This window comes from Anas acuta, chromosome 2, assembly GCF_963932015.1.
Source record: "Anas acuta chromosome 2, bAnaAcu1.1, whole genome shotgun sequence".
Lineage (NCBI taxonomy): Eukaryota > Metazoa > Chordata > Aves > Anseriformes > Anatidae > Anas > Anas acuta.
The window spans coordinates 27,164,227-27,182,395 of record NC_088980.1 but is presented as its reverse complement, the minus strand read 5'-3'; the positions used below and the strand labels follow the sequence as shown (position 1 = coordinate 27,182,395).

Below are 18,169 nucleotides of genomic sequence, written 5' to 3'. Positions count from 1 at the left end.
ATTCACACAGAAATAGTGTTTCAAAGAACTTCATCACCTGGAAGTATCCTCCTTTTGATTGACAGACTACAAGCACATTCACTCTGTGGTCAACTCCAAGTAGTTAAATATATCACTATTGCTCTTTCAAAGCAGCTTTGAAGAGTGAAGTGTTGCTCTACCACACAGTGTCAGAGATGACAGTGCTTGGTGAAGCTTTCAATGGAGCCTTGCTCCAGGCTTTGCAATTTTCTTGGTGTTTCTAATATCACTCACAAAAGACAGATCCATCTCTAATGCTTCATATCAAGTCTTGCCACACCTCATTATCCACATTCAGAGAACTGCTACTCAGAAATGGTTGACTACTCTTAATCTTCAATGACAGACAAACAGTTTAGATTTCCAAAAGGGTCTGAGTCAAATACACAGAGAAAGATAGAGCCTTAGCATGGCCAAGTTTCTAACACAGACAAGCTGGATTTAGAGAACAAGACTGATCTCCTGATGAAAGGTGCCACTTGGGCACCATGATAGAAGAAACTTCAAAGGAGTTTGAAGAGATACTTCACCTCTACAAAAAATATTTGTCCAGAACTTCCCCATTCTGGCTGTAGGAGCAATGGAAGTTAGGAAACTCAGCTCAGAAAGATGAAGCAGCAGGAAAGTAACCAGTCTGATAAGGGAATGTGAAAATAAATCTATGATGATTTATATCTAGAATGCTGAAGAATGGGAAGAACAGGGAAAAGATCTTCAGCTCCTTTAAAAAAAATGAAATAAAAAAATGAGGCCCAGACAGCTATGGACTGAAATGGATGGCTACAGGAATAACCAAAAAGCAAAGACACTAGGCAGGGAGAGTACCATATATAAATCTTTCATTTCTGCTGCCTTTGCCTGGTCCTGTGGGCTTCCTCCTATTTAAAAAGTTAATTACCCTATTTTTTATTTAAATGAAATCTAGCTTTCTGAGCTTTCCTCAGGACCATGCTATAAAAAAAGATCTATACAAATCCACATCAGAGTTCTGACTCAGATTTTTGATGCAAGCAGCTTGCAAATCTTTAAGAGAACATAGCCTCTTACTATAATATCTGGACAGTGAGATAGGCTATATCAGGCCAACACACCTCTAGACTGTCCAAAATCTTGATGCTGTGATGCCCCCCTGTCTGTCAGGGCCCTGAACATCCTTTTCTGTGGTGGAGCCAAGACCCACACGCAGCAGTCGAAGTGGGGCCAACACCACACTCATTGGAGCTGGAGGGAGGATCACCCCTTCTGGCCAGCTGGCTGTGCTGTGCTCAGGACACCCCAAAATGAGGTCTGCCCTCCTGGCTGCCAGGGCACACTGCTGGCTCTCACTGCACCCGCTACCACCAGCACCCCCAGGTCCCTTTCTGCTGAGCTGCTCCCAGCCACTCGTCGCCCAGCCTGGGCCTGGGATTGCTCCATCCCAGCTGCAGCACCCAGCATTTACCCTTGTAAATTCCATGCCACCGATGGCTGCCCAGTGCTCCGATCCATCTAAATCCATCTGCAAGGCCTCTCCTTCCCTCCAGGGAAGTAAACAGCACCTCCCAGATGACCAGTACTGGGTAGAACCTGCACTTGAAGATGCAGGTACTACACTGGTGTAAATACACCCCGACACTGAACTTCATTCAGGGCTGCTGACAGTGCTGGAGCGTACCAGAAGCACAAAAAAAAAAAAAAACACTCAACTCTTCCTGTTCTGAGAACAGAGATGACCAATATGGTGTCATCCAAGCCAGGCTGTGAGTTACTGAGAGTTTGAAGGCCAGCAGGTTTTGAAAGCTTCATTCTGAAGTCAAGAGAGAAAAAAATATCTATGGCTTGTATTGTGGTTTTCACAAAGCAACCTGATGCCAATACACACATTTTCCCAGCACCACTATGTGATCAGGAATTATAGTTCTATCAAATGAATATATTAAGGATGTAGACCAAGTAAAACATGCCACAAGGAAATACAGGAGTGAGCCCATTGTGGCAAGTTTTCACCTGTGTAAGCAAGCATGCCAAAAATACACAGAAGATACCTCTCTCAACAACCTCAGCCTGATCAGGCAATAGCTTTGTTATACTTTTGAGTTCTGCAAATTAAGTAACAAGTAACACTTTTTCTAGGATTTACCTGGACATCTAACAAACATCCCTCTACAAGGCAGTAAAGGGTGCCTTGCTCATAGGCTGGGAGATGGAATCTTGCCCTCAAGCTGTACAGCAATAGAGAGATTACAGTGAGAAATATTAGGCAGAAAGAGAATAAAGTGCTATGCTGGGGGAAAAATAAGAACAGCAATGAAACACTCCATCTTAACAGGGCAGACACAAAGAACTGAAAGGGTTTGGAACACCATTTTCCTTACATTCCCAAGTAAGGAGCATGAAGGTGACCAACACATACACAACCTTAATAAAAGCACACATGTAAATAATCACTTAAACATCTAGCATGTATCCTTTAAAGCATCCAGTTGTTGAAAACATTAAAGCCTTAGCTTTGCACATGTGTATCCAAAAAACACAAACATGATTTTAGTGTACCAACTCAAATGCTCTCCCTTTCTACCAACTTGAGGGGGAAGGCACAAAATTCCTTTCATGCAGTACAGGTATTTTCTTACATAATAGGTCTTAAATCAAGATTTAGAGGAATCAGCTGATTGTTTTTTCCCAAAGAGAAATCAAAATAGTGGTTTCACTGATGTGCATAAAAAAATGATTGCACAGAACACCAACAAAAAGAGACTTCATATAGGAAGTAATACCTGCAAATTGCAGTAATGATAGTTAGAAGATCTTTACAAGATCTGTCCCAGAAAGAAATAAAATGCTTTTTATCATTGTTCCCATTACAGAAAATTATTACTGACAGGTGTGCGTACTTTTTGTGAACATTTACTTTCAAAATCTGAGCTCTAAAGACCCAAGCTTCCTTTTATTCCTCGGGGAATAACAGCAACTTGAACCCTACTTCCAATGTTCAGATACGCTTACTTAAAAATTACACTACTTCACAAGATGCAAACATATAAGCTGTTAAGTTTCAAAAGGCATTTTTAAATTCACACTTTGCAAGTACTCTAGTGTGATTGTACTGGGGATGGAGAACAAACATATCTGTGCACTTTTCAGAAGAATTAAGAAATGTTTCAGCCTTTTTTCTCCAGTGGCCATTGCCTTCAATATTCTTGATGTATTGAAAAGACTTTTTCTTGACATCAAGTCATTTATACAACAGAATCAAAAAGAAGAAAAAGATCAGTGCACGGGTTATTGTCATGCAGCCAATTATAAGATGACTACACATGCTGAACTGACGCAAGGATTATTCAGTAAAGTTAGGAAAAGTCTGTATTTTCTGCTTGCTGAGTATTTTTACAATGAGAAGTATATTTGCAATAAATACAAAGCTTGTCTACATCACTTGTAATATGCATGTAATCTAATATAGCTAATGGCACAAACCTGATAAATAAGCAAATTCTGTTGGCTCTTTACAGCATTGCAATAATCTGAGTATCCTGATAATTTTTCATTTGAAGAGACAAACAGACTACAAATATGAAAGAACATGTCACATCTCACCACTCCTAACTGTTCATTAATATTTATCAGCTAGTAGATTGTACTTCTACAAATCAAGTACACAATACAGTAACTTCCCATTGCTGAACAAGCCACAAACTCATCATTAACGATAGAAAGCTTTAACTCATCCGTGAGCCGCTTGTTAAACAAGTTAACAAACAGGTCAAAGAGTAAAACAGGCATTAGAAATTCAACTTAAACCTTTGCACACAATCTTTCAATACATATATGAAAGCATATAAAAAGTTCAAGCCTTCAGATCCAATTCTTTTATTCCGAAGTCTTTTTCGAGTATTCTGTTAGACAAAAAATGCGGACCCTTCCACCAGGAGTTTCCTGATGTCAGTGTAACACATACAACATACAGAGGTATTTAAGGTAGGTGGAAATCAGATGTCTGAAATACTATAGTCTTAATATACTGAAAACTATTTCCCCAAACCCTGTTTGTTTTTTTTTTTTTCCAGCTGAGGGTAAAATCCAGGGTAAGCTATAACTAGAATGGTCTTTTAAAATTCTGTTGAATTTGAATAATTATCTATTCAGGTTCAAAGAAGAAAAAATACCCGTGGTTCAAGCCTCTATTTTTTGATCAGAGTTGTATGTGACACAATCTTCACCTCTCACTCAAGAGTGATATCTATTAAAATAACTTTAAAGAAGCCTGGCATTAGCTTATGAGAAGTTATATTCCAGACTTGGTTAAAAAAAGCCGTAGATCAGAATCAAAATCAGAATCAAAAAAGAGGCTTCTTGTTAGGAAGTGATAAGAAATGTGCACATTTTTAGGGTTTATGAATTTGAATGCTTTTAGAAGAGTTTCCTGTTGTGGTAACAAATACATTTGATTGAAATGGTTCTCAAACCAAGAAAAAAACCTTTTTTAAAAAAAATTTGAAGGACATCCAATCTTCTTTTATCACAATCAATTAAAACCACACATACAAATATTTGGTTAGTTTACAGTATCAAAACAATGAAAAAAATCACATGCTAGAAATCATTCCATTAGTTGTTGGAACAAGAAAACACGAATTTAAACTCCTGTGACAAACCAAGGAAACTGTAAATAGCTATCTGCTTATTAACTCAAACGCTTAGGGAAAACAATCCTAAAGATTGAGCAGAAGTACCGTTACCTAATGTTACTGGTAACAAATGCAGTTGTCCAGTAAAGGTGATACTTTTATTTCTATTATTTAAGCTCTTACTTACAGATACCTACAGCTTGGTCAGTTTTTTATTTGACTTCTTCCAATGCTGTATTCAGCTCTCCTATTAACATTCCCATCAGAAATTTCAGCAGAAGTATTAAAGTTGTTTTAAGACTGAGATTAAAGTGAAGGGGAGAAAAATCATTTTATCTATGCTAAGACACATTAGCATAGTTTTCAGACGTTCAATGTCTTGGAAGAATCACACAGAAGACAAACATTTGATTGGGAGTCCTTTATGTTGTGAATGCACCTATTTCACTGGAAAAGCCTTTATGTCTGGTCAAGTTTTAGCAAAATTTCAGTTTGCATTTGTTTATGAAAGATGTTTTGAACTGGCAACTACATTTGCTAGTATCAGCAGCTTCTTCTATTGAGCTTTAGACTTAAACAGAACTATCTCAGAATTTTTCCTTCCAGAAACCACAGATTGCTGAGACACAAAGAAACTGAATGCACAAATACGATTGGTATTGATCAAACTCTTACCATCCACCACACAGGCATTAAGTAGTTTGGTGGAGGAAGAGGACAGGTTTGCATGTCCAGTAGAGCAAACATCACACACACAGAATGGCTGGACAGAGAGGCTGGAATCAGGCCTTACAGGTGAGGGAAAGGAAAAATTCAGGGACAAAAATAGAAGCCAAACAGAACTGAGAAAAGAGCTCAAGTAAGGGAAGGTAAACTAGAGCTGGTTGGATAATATAAACAGAATGACATTGGAATTATAAACCTGCGGAACTGGAAAAGGCAACAAAACAGCATAGAAATCTGGAGAGAGAGAAAGGAAAACAGAAGAAGGGAAAGAGCTGCAAGCTGGAAGAGGTAAGACAGGTCTTAGGGTGAATAACCCTTACAAAGTTTGAATAGAAGTAATTCCCTTCTACACATCCCAATTTATTTATTTATTTTACCTTTTTTTATTACTGTGTTCTATCTGTAAGGAACCATGAAACCCACCAGCCACATGTTTATCTTTCTCTTGAGCTCAGCCCATAAAGAGGATGGCAACCTAGCACAATGGATCACTGCTATCAAGTGGCAAAGACTCACTCACATACTGAAGGTTTCCCTATCACTGACAGTCACAGCCATGTGGTGAAGAAAAGCTGCTTGCTGCAAAACTTGATAGGAACCACCAGATGATGAAGGATGGTCTCTCAGTAAAAGCGACTGTTATCCTGGATATACAGACGTTATTCCTGCCTCTGGTACAATTCCTTTGTGCTGGTAGCTAATATTTAAGCCAAAAACTTTTCAGACACAAGACTCATTCTGCACTAATTCCTGGGCACTTAACTTGTGATTCCGAGTATTTGCTTACAGCTGCAAATGAAGTCACACGGGCATTTGGAAAGCCCATGTAAAATAAATCAGTTAAAATGGGCTTCATATTGGGTACTCAATGAAACAGAAATAGACAATCCTCACCTCTCTTCAGCTCAGGTCCTTGTCTTTAAAAATGAGGATATTTCTACTACCAGAATGAATGATTACTCCATATTCAAAGTTGATTTCAGTATTTGAGGAATCAAACTTACACCACTCCTTTTGATAGGAAGAATAACTATCAACAGCTACCTAAAAACTATCTACTGCCAATAACAATGCCTCCTTAGACAACCTATATGTTTCTCCTCATTTCTGAATGCTCTATTAGACAGGGAGCCAGGAGAGCGTACACAAAAAAATGGAGAAGTAGTGCAAAGTCCCATCCTATGGGGGAGGAACCACCACAATATGCTGCAAGATTTGTTTCTTAAAGAGAAAGGTGTAGCTCTAGAAGAAAGGCTATACGCTTCCTGTGGGGACATGAGGCTGACTGCAGGCCAAGTATGTGGCACTGACCAGAGCCAGAGCTGCACGAAGTTGGGACAGAATGTAGTTCACTGGTGCGTAAGGCTGAAATAGTGCACATTCAGCTGAGAGATGGAAACCCTTTTCCTGCATCTAATTTCTCATTATGCAAATTGCTTAATTTCTGATGGATTCTTTCTAGTTGCTATTGTAGTCTACAAGAAAAACGTATGACTAAAGAGCATTTCAAGTAACCATACCACTACTGTATCAACACTCACCCTGTTTCATTTGCAAAACTGACATCCTCTCTATCTCCACCCTTAAACTCGACCAAAATTTCTGAACAAGATTATGGTAACATCCTGACAAATACTTTGTCTCTTTCAGTATTAAAGAACAGAAAGCTAGCTAAGGTAACTTTGAACAAACAATAACAGCAACAAACTGGTTCCTCAGCACTCTGGCCACTCCTCTGCTGACAACACTGTGTAGTAGGAGGGGAGGAAATCCAACAGGCATAAAAACAACCAGTCTTGAAACAACTCTTATGTTGGACATAAAACCTGTTTCAAAAGCAACAGAGGGAAGGGAAAGGGTGCAGTTTCCTGGACTCCAGATAGGGATTAAAAAAATATGTCCTGGGCATATCAAGACTTGAAAGGCTCCACTGTGCAAGAACTTCTCACCTCTTTTAGTTGATCAGCACTTCCCCACGATGCCGAGCGCTGATGAGATCTCTTTTCTGCTCCTTCTTCAGCCCAACAGCTAGGTGTCTGGAGAGAAAAAAATACATATTGTACTGAACTCCCCACGTAAGAAATTTTTTGGCACAAATTACTGGTTTAATCTTTCTGCCATGTCAGTGTCCAGGCATCATACATAAAGAATAAGTATCAGAACTTGATATACCACAGTAACAGTGTCTATAGTAATAAAAATACAAGCAACTCAGTTTAAGGCTTTGTAAACTTGCATTTACAAAGGATGAAGACATTGAACATTATTGAAGAAAATAGCTGCCTGATAATCACAAAAAACCCTTACCTGACTAGCTCCATCTCTGCTTCAGCATCCATTTCTATTTTTCACCCATGGCAGAGTTAAGAAAGCCACAAGAATAAAGTATATAAACAACCTTAGAAACCAAAAGCCAGTATTTACTTCTCTCACCTGTGTTCCTTAGTCACTGTGCCATATAATCAATTCCTTACTGCTAACTCTGACTCAGTACACAACTGATTATTTCTGACACTGCCCTAAACAGGCAGAAGACCAGGCCTTTTCCAGCCTTGTCTGGAAGCCCAGAAGGTTGGTAACAATTCTTGGATGTCAGAGCTATAAAACTAAACCCTGACTGAGAAGGGTCTAGAAGCCAGATCTGCACCTCCCTCCTGGGTTCATTCACCGCAAGACTTAGAAAATTGTGGGCATTCACCAGCACTTCTAAAGATGAGTCAACTGTATGTCAGAGGACCAATGAGGACAGTTAAAATCCAGAGTGAGTTTGGGGTATGAACAATGTAAAAGGGCTAAAAACACAGAAATCCATGAAAACAAAACGTTTTTAGCATTTCCTACTGGTACTAGCTGAACCCTTAACAATGATACTGACTGCAAGAAATAAAACCATGCCACTAAGAACTATGAGAGGCGGTTTTCATGGCTGCGGGATCAGGGCAACACCAGAGGATCATGGCAGACACTTTCCCAGGGGGGTTGGCAGCCCACCCCAGCAGTCAGACAGCATCAGGGATCCACCTCTCCACAGAGATTCATTCTCTTTAGTCTTCATCCCCTCCACACACGGAAGCCTGGGTCCTCCACAGCTTTTCTCTATTGCTTCCTCTCCAGGATGTAGAAATCTCTACAGCACCTGCACATGGAAATGGCACTTGTCTGGTAAGTAAGGAGGCTTGGCATGGCCTTGGAGAACATCACCACAAGCAATGCCTGGAGCTGCTCGCTCTTGCTGCTCACGGAACAGGGGTAGGAGCAGCTGCCTGGGGACTGGAAAGTTGAGCCCCACATGCCATTAAGCACTGAATTTTAGTCTCAGGCTGTACATAGGTTGTACCGTTAGGCTGCTGTGGTATTACATGGCCTACAGCCCAGCACCAGCGCCAATGTTTAATGTGTGAAGTCACATGCATATGCCCACGTATCCCATTGCTCTTTTCTGGCAGCCCTGCACTTTCTGCATCTTCTTCTGTTATTTTTATGCCACCAAGAATACTTCCATCAAAGCTGTGTGGGCGACTAGAAAACAAAATGACAACCATTTTGAAAATCAGCTTTTACTGATCCTTTTCCTGCGTGTTCCCAAGAGAGCAAAAAATTGTTTTTATAAAAAGTTCGGGTTCTGTGTATTGATTATGTGACTCTGTAGGTCCAGGGAAGAAGCCATAATGCAGTTATTAAAAAACAAAACAAAACCCAAGAGAAACAAGTTAAGCAGCTATTTAAAACTACCATAAAAATACATGAGTCACTCAGCCAAGCAATCCACTACTCTTTTCCCTAAAATCAAAGCTTCAGTGCCACACACATGCTACCTATGCGTACATTTACTTGCTCTGCATTTTAATGAAGCTATGCTCTAAATAATTGCTTGTTCTTGCAGATTAGGTGCTTACCACCTTCCTGAAATTTCTCAATAGAACAGATTTTTACTACCTTCTCATGTTACTTAAAGTATCACCAGTATTTAAGTGGCTTGCAGTTTTCTAAAGCACTAAAGAAAATGGGGGTAAAATGATTCCCTTTTTAAAATCGTGAGCTTTCACAATTTATTTTCAGTTTAAATTATTCTTTTCTGGAAGTATTTTTACTATATCCTGAGTGCAGATGTAGACATACTCTCATGCTATAAAAACAGACAAACTCCAATGCAAAAAGAATTCTTTGAAATTTATGTTCTGAGAATGCTTTCTGAACACATTACTCCATAGTTTGGTGAACAATTCCAGGACAAAGCAGAAACATCCAGAAAGATGGACGTTACCAGGGATCACTACAAACTCACAACCCGTCAGCTACAGCATAATAAGCAGAACAGAAAAGACACTGAGTGACTAAGGAGTGCAAGTTTCTCAACAAACAGAAAGACTTAAAACAAAAACATATGTAGTGAGAACATGCTAGAATTTTTTAAAGCACAGATATTGATCCAAATAGGAAGGACAAAAACTAATAGCAACACAAAAAAAAATCATCAACAACACTGGTGACTGTTACTAAAGAAGTAGAAATGTTTACATTGCAGCTGATTTAATCAGAATTCTGAATAACAAATATATGACATCCATTCACTTAACACCAGATTTTGTACTGCCTCAAATATCCTTTGACAGGCTCTTCCACTCAGATACTGTCCCTTGAGACAAGGATTGCACATAGCTGATTTCAATCTCTGGAAAATTGAGTCAAGTCACAACCTTTCAAAATATACATACAAGTATCAAGATACAGGGGGGGCAGACTGTGCCCCTCACATTTATTTGCAGAATTAGGTTACACAGACTGTATGATGTTCCTAGCATAGTACTGAACTCAAGCAATGTTTTAATAATGCTCTATTTTTAATCAGGTGGAGAAAAAAAAAAATAACATAAGCAGTTGCTAGACTATTATAGCAAGCCAGTCTCTTCTTTAAACTCTATGAATTGCTGCATCTAATATATTGTAACCTACACTATATGAAAATAAGTTCTACTTTTGTAACCCCAAAGCCTTATATTCAATCAAAACTTCATATTCAATCAAAAACAGAAAAAATAAAAAACCCTTGTCACATTCGAACAGGAATTCTTTTTTGTAAGCTTAGTTGATACAGAAGCACCTCATATCTCATTTGAATGTTGCAATTTACATCACAAATAAGATGGGGTTGTATAGAACCCTTGATATGCCACATTTCCTGAAAGTTGTTCTCCCACCTTTATTTACCATTTCTGCAAAATGTGTTCATGGAAGCTTCTATTTTATATAAGCTGCTGTAAAGCGTACTCCCCGTCTGTTAAACATCCAAACCAAAACAGAGTAAAAGAAAAAAACTCAAGAGTATTTGAAGATAAATTTCTGAATCACAATAGATGAAAGCAAAATTGCTGCACCTCAAGACAAAATAAGAGGTCATGGGTACTGGCTCTGAATCTGGCAATGCCATTTCAGAGTTGAAATAAATTTATTATATTAATTATGAACTAAGTAGGATTTTTCCTACAAGTTTATGTGACGAAACTAAGATTTAAAACACTTCAGGACAAGAATCCAGAAAGCATTAAGCAATGCATGTTTCAACTTTAAGAGGAAAGTCACTTATATTTTGAAGCGCAGAGGCTTACGGTCCCCGTCTGTTGACACAATGCTTAAAGCATGTGCACGGGATAGGGCGCGCGCTGAGAACACCACATCTGGTTGCTCTCCTCAGTCCTAATGTAAATCACAATTACCATTGTTCTAACTCATCCAACCTTGCAGAGATTAGCATTTCTTCTAAAGCATTTGGTAATTCTGCCTTGATTTTCCATCCATATCAGGGATATACACCTACATTCTTTCCACTTCATTTAGATCAGAATAACCGCATGGAGTACCAACCTACCTAAACCTAAAATAAGACTGAATTACTCTAAATTTCTCATTTTATTGCAACCCCTTGGTTTTAATTACTATATCTAGCTTGCATCCCAGATGAACTAGTTTTGGGGGATGCATGCAAAGATTAAGAACAAGTCTCCATTTTACGATGGAGTTGCTAATGTTTTTGAAGAATTTCTATGCTCAAAAGAAATGTAACAATAGCACTAGAAGATAAAGTCAAATCAGTGTTTACATATTTCTAAATCATTCAAATCTAGAGATTTACAAAAATAAATGTCCTAAAGAGTTAGAAATTAACTCAATTGTAGGTGACTCCTCTTAAATATTTGAGAAGTTAAGAGAAAGTCAGAATGATAAATTCATAGCTATGTAACAAGTATCCTTGTCCTTGTTCCCTCCCCCCAAAGCATTTTGTTAAATAACATGAGAATAATAACTGATAAACCAATTCAGAAAAGCTCCATGTAATTCAGCCTCATGGTTTATGTCGCCTATTTTTAACAAACAAAATCTCTACACAAAAGAAAACAAAAACTTTATCTAGGGTAGTAATGACAGGTAACTAATTGCCTTAAAGCCTTGACCTACATGGAAGAAAAACATTTTACCCCAGCGTTCCAGTTTAACTCTCTAATCTAAAGAGTAGTGGAGTAAAAATTCTGAAACGCAGTTTTGCAAACTTTCTTCATTGCTGTTTGCATAATACGTAATTGTCATGCAGAATGAAAAAAGGCATATCCAAGCATCTTGGAATCCAGTTAAAAAAGGGGGAGGAATCACTGAATCATATACCACTTGGACATTTGGTGTTTTTTTGGTTGTATTATTCAGATTGAGAAAGATCAGACTGATTCATTTTAACTGGCAATATATTTGTTATGACATCAGCATCATATGTTTATCCCTAGCCTCCCTTTTTTATTTTTCTAAAAATGTTTTCAATGATTTAACTACTGCCAAATAATTACATTAATAAACTATGACAACTACCCAACTGTTTCTGGGTATTCTGCGGTTAGGCATAACCATTTCAACACAGAATTACTCCTCAAAGGTGGTGGCTGGGGGGAGGGGGGAATTTCTTACATCTATAGCACACAGGAGAATTATACAAAGTTGCTCAATCAATGCTCCCAGTCCTGACAGAAGAAACATGGAATGAAGCTATACTGAATTTTTAACAGTTTTAAATGGAAATTTTAACTTTACCAAAAAGGAGAGGGAAGTAGGACAGCAGAAGAATTTGGGAAAGTCATCACAGGGTACATCAACATGTGCAATAACATTTTATAGCAGTAAATTTATTTGCATTTCTGATATTTTGAAGTACTAAAATGTTTTTTTTTATTTAGTACTATTTATTTAGAACGTTTAAATATCTGTAATGGTACTGAATAATAGTTGATTATCTAAAAACATACTGCTCCCTGAAGATCAGCTAGTTGTATACACATATACACACAAATGTACAGGAATTCTGAGACATTTGGAATTGCGTAAATATCACGAATATATGAATTGTAGCATATTTTTCTAAAAGCAAATACAAACCTCGCTCCTCTTCAGTGCTTTCTGTCAAAACACTCAAGGTAGGAGCAATATGATAGTTACTGTTCTCCAAAATGCAACTGAAATTAAAACAATAAAAATGTTTCTCTGTTTAAATAAGGTGCTATTGAGAACTCTTTAGAACACTGGCTTAATTTTAGAGAAAGGAGAAATATTTTATTCATGAGCATATGCAGGTTTAAAGAATTGCAATAAAAGTCATTAATGGTTCATCTAATCACAGTGACAACCAGAATATGACCTTTTTATTATTATTATTTTAACTAGAAAAATTCTGAGGAACTTGGAACAGCCATAATCACCACCTTCATGAAACTGCACAAAATCGAGATTTAAAATTAAGGTTTGATTAGGGAAAATAAGTACCCTTGAAAGAGGAATAATTATTCCACCTACAAAAGTTATACTGATAATTTTGTTCATGGATTTAGAAGTCAATCAAGAATTTATTCTCCAATGAAATATGATCATACAAAAAATGGGGTTTATTGATTTTCATTATCTTGTTTTATTGATTTTGTTTGTTACCATCTTCCATTCTGCTAAACTACCAAGTATTATTATTTTTAGCTGCTGAAAATTATATGAACTCCCTTGAGCTGAAGCGTTACTTAGCCAAGAAACATGAAGTAGAAGTACTTGTGCTGGTACTCACATAGAGAGCAAGATTTTAATTTAATTTGCCATGCATGCACTCTATCAACAACTGGGACCTCATCCTTGGTCCTTGAAACTAACCGGAACAAAAACATAACCAAAACTCAGTAATGATTTATGAGTAAGTTCCATCATAAGCCTTCACACTGAGCATTTTACGTATAAAAAGCTGAAAGTTGCCATGCCCATCACAATGCTTATTACATTTTAATGTAATAAGGACTGCATGGGTTGAAAAAATGTGTATTTATATATCCAACTTAAACTGCTAAATGTCTGTGTTTTTTTATATATATGCATAATTTGAATAAACAGACAGTGAACAATTAATTCCTCATTAGAAGACAACCACACAAATCCAAACTAAGAATAAAAGGTGGAGACCTTTATTTGAAATAATCCTTCACCTTTTAATGACCACAATATTACCTTTCCTCTTTTTTTCATTTGATTATGTTGAAAAGGTAAAACATTGTCCTTTCCTGAGCTTTGTTTCTGAAAGAGGCCAAGGGTGGCAGCCAACAGGTCAAATAACCCAAACACTTACTTTCAACTCAATAGGAAAGCAATTTAACTGCCAAATGTGCAGAGCTCAAGTATAACAGAAAAAAACTTGTTATAGAACAAGTTTGTTTCTGTTTTCTGTAACTACTGAAAAGGTTTGTGAATGCTTAAATATTCCAAATATTCCATTCATAACAGTATTTGTAAAGTCTGATATTCTATGAGAGAAGGGTTAAGAAATATAGTATCTATGAAGCATGCCATAGATAGAAATGAAGATGAATAGAAATTAGTTTTTAAAAAAAATCAGTACGTAGTGAAATGAAGGCACCTTGGGAAAAAATCCACAATTAACAGCTTTAGGTAAATCTTTCATAATTGCTTATTTGTCTTTGCTAAAACTGGTTGGCTGGTTTCAAAATGAATGAGTAGAATATGAAGATGCCATTTTCTTAAAGGGTCCAATCACAGTTTCCTGTAAAACCTAACTTTCTTAGCACAAATTTTACGCGTTTTATTCCCAAATTTGTTACATAGAACTTCTAGATCATACTACAGCTAAGAAATACATACAACTAATAGCTCTCCAAAACCTACAAAAGCAATACAAGCTTTAGAGAATTCAGACTTTTTTTCCTTTTCTAATCTTTCTACCCTTATTTTTCCTGTCAGAAGACTTTCTGCACCACGTTACAGTACACTTCAAAGAGATGTGCAAAATTATTTATACATTCTAACTTGTCATGTGAAATTCTGTATTACACAAAAGACTAAAACCTCATTTTAAAGAGCTGCTGCATTTGCTCTAAGCAGTGGCGACAGAACAGGCAGAATGTAACAAATTAGTGGAAACAGAAAATTAACCAAAAACTATATATCTACAGGTAAAGTTACCACAGGAAAAAATCTTTGATATCTAAAAGGTGTCACGTAAATTGTAAGCTTCCATGAAGAAAAATATTAATGGCACAATAGAGTTACAAGCAAAAGTCAGGGTGACAGAAGTATCTATCGTTTTTTCTTTGCAGGACACCCATGGACCAGGATCACGGCACAAGAGCTAGACAACTGACGTAACCATCGCTACAGGGCCTCTTGACTAAAAATACAACCGAAGACAGTTTCTTGTATTTTTCAACTATAGTTCAGAATACGGAGACTAAGATGACTTACCCTAACAACATTACTGGAAAACTAAGAGCATGACTTATTTGCTAGGAATGAGGTTTTTCAGAATTATGTGTTTTTGTTTTTTTTTTTTTAAACCTGTTTGATGGCAACCGTTTCTGTGGGCAACAAGCCCAACGTAAGGAGGACTTGGGCAAGCAACAGCATTCACTTTCCCAGCCAAGGAGTGCTACAGCAATAGGAACGCCACAGCAGCCTACCTGCCAGAGGACCCTACTAAGGACAGAGCCCTCAGGAGAATCCAGGAGTACTGGGACAATCTCAGCAGCCTTCCCTTTGCAGCTGGTGTAAGGCTCTCATTCTGATGTCTGGCTTCAAGAAGCACATCTTCCACAGAGCACTTTTACTCATCTTTCTTGCTACTAAGCAGAAGGAACATCTCAAGACTGCACCGTATGCTTTCTCTTCTTCAGTTCCCTCTAGTGACACGTTGATCAATTCTTCTCAATAGTGACCTCACTCCTCACCTCCCCCCCAATTTTTTAAGACCCATGGATTTATTACAATTTAATAAAATCTTTAGTTTGTCAGCCACTACTATTATGTTTTAAGTAAGTCAGCACAATTTTGCATATAGCAGCTTCAAAATGACCAGATACAAGTCTGAGATTTAAACCTGTTTATTCAGCCTCAATAGACCTGCCCACAGAGAAAATTTTTAACAAACGCTTTATAAAAGCATAAAAATATTAACTATCAGTTGCATAATGTTACTGAACTGATGCTAACTGATTAAGAAAAGACTACTGTACCCTATTTTTAGTGCTTCATGTTTATAATAAAGTGAAAACACATTTCTTTGAAATTGAGTGGAGCTTGGGTTCCAGATCAGGTGATAAAAGTATTACCAGAAAGACATTAATTATATGAAACATCTGTTATGTTGTCTTATGGCTTTTACCTGAGTAGATTTATCTTTCATACATGATGGGTAGTGTACGTGGGGATCACGTGGCCACTGTCCTGTGAGGTAAGGTCCTGTAATTGTGTCCAAAGAAGAAGTTCGCCTTATGGTACCAGAAGTTCTGATTTGCTGGGATTTTGGCCTGTCCACTGTGGAAAACCAGAGCAAAATCAACAAAAAAAAAGTCAGGCTACATTTGTCGTGAAATGTTAAAAGCTAGCTATGACAGACAATGGCTAGAACATATCAGAAATCTTTGTCTAAATGCTAAGCTGAAAAGAATGCCATTACATCAAAGCAGATAACATCAGACAACAGAAAAATACAAAAGCTAAAACTTAGCTACAAAATCCAACAACACTTGATGTGCCCATATCTGCAAAGAACAAGGCTACTTACTTGATACATTTTCATCAACAAAGAACATAAAGCAACATGTTGATGATGCTACTTAGGAAAGCCAGATATTTAGAATAAGAAAGCATAACATTGTATCCGTTTGGGTTTTTATTTATTTATTTGAAGTCAGCTTGCTCAGCTTTACAAACACTAAAACAAACCCTGGCAAAAATTATTCTTAAGAGAACGCGCATCGAATTTCTTGCTCTCATGTCTCTCATTCCATATTGTTTACAATATCCCAATACAGGCCTCAGCAAGCTGAAGTGTGTGACTGTGTACTTCTCCCTGACACAGCTCAGGTCAAGGCAGCTGCTGTGTTTGCCTTCACTCATCACAGTACCTGCAATCTTTGGCTCCTCCCTGCATGTCTCTCCCCATACACCTAGATCATGGAACACTTCTACATGCATTTGGAAAGCAGGAAGGCGGGTGATTCATGAGATCGCTCGTTCCCACATCAGTTTATGGCATGCTCTCTGGATCGTCTAGCTTTGTCCTTTAGGCAAAATTACTTCATATATTCATTTTCAAGGCTTTACATAAGCCAGTCTAAGCCCTATATTATAGCTACTGTCTATCTTGCTCACCCCACTAAAGTAAGTTTGCAAGTGAAATTACTTTCAAAATAGTCACATGCTATGCTCTGATCTAACCCACCAAAATCCTGTTCACTGCTCAGAACTTGAGAACTGACCTACTAGCATGCTTTTGTGGCCCACCACAGCCAGTGCCTCCAAACACATCTTCTCTTGGTATATCATATAGAACCACTAAATCTCAAAAGGCAGACACCTCCAGAGTTTTACATAGCATTAACATGATGATTAGGGTACTGTCTGCACTAATACAGCATGCTTATTGTTTGATAAATGAACTTACACTGTTGAAACACATTGTTAACAACACATTCTAGGTGATGAGTTCTAAATAATGCCATAAATTAGTGCAGTAAGTGCAATGGTGTGTACATATGTATTTTGCCTTTGTGTAATGTAATTTTTTTGATTGCTTTGTTACTTACAAAACAGATCCCTACAGTTTCAAACAGATCTACCCTCACAGGATTCCAACCTTGAAAATTTTGCATTTTAAGAAAAAAAAACTTTTGAACTTCTGCAAGTGAAGGAGGCCGAAATCCAAAATAAAGGTGACATTTTAAATATGAAGCCAGCATTTACCTTTGTGCTGAAACACAGAAGTATGTCAAGGGTGCATACCTATAAAGCATTCTTCCAACCTTCACTGTTAAACTACGGCACTACACTACTCCTGATAGTCTGAGTATAGAAAATTCCTCTGAATGCTCTGTTCACTAGCAACATATTACACAGCACAAAACTATAAGGAAGTTGCGAAGTGTGTAAGCAGTGAGGTATGTTCTTAAAAAAATAAATAGTAATTCCAAAGCAAGCTAGAGACCATGCAAAGAGAAACTGGCAGGATAAAGTCTGATGATGGTGAAGTAAGAAATAAGCATAGTCTATGTTTGCTTTTCAAAATATTATGAAAAAACACCACCACAAGAAAGCAAGCCCAAAACACACAAACAAAAAACATGCAACTAGAGTGAACTAAGGTCTGTTTCTTGTTCTACAGGCAGAAGAAAGGCAACAGCAACCCCAACATTAATAACTCACAGAATTCCACTGCAAGGGGGACAGAAACCACCACCAAAACTACTGTGGCAAGTTATAAATATAGTGATCTTGGATGTGAACTGCAGGAC

The 18,169-nt window shown here is 37.6% G+C and overlaps 1 protein-coding gene across 4 annotated transcripts in view; it reads right to left on the bottom strand.

Moving 5' to 3' along the window:
• The window catches only part of GLCCI1 (glucocorticoid induced 1), a 56,430-nt gene that overhangs the window by 21,309 nt on the left and 16,952 nt on the right, over window positions 1–18,169 (bottom strand). For all 4 annotated transcript variants that reach the window (XM_068674029.1, XM_068674030.1, XM_068674027.1 and 1 more), the window contains exons 2-3: window positions 16,039–16,190; window positions 7,304–7,390 (exon numbers count right to left, since the gene is read on the bottom strand). In XM_068674029.1, the coding sequence (XP_068530130.1) occupies window positions 7,304–7,390; window positions 16,039–16,190 (239 nt within the window). The remainder of the gene's footprint in view (window positions 1–7,303; window positions 7,391–16,038; window positions 16,191–18,169) is intronic.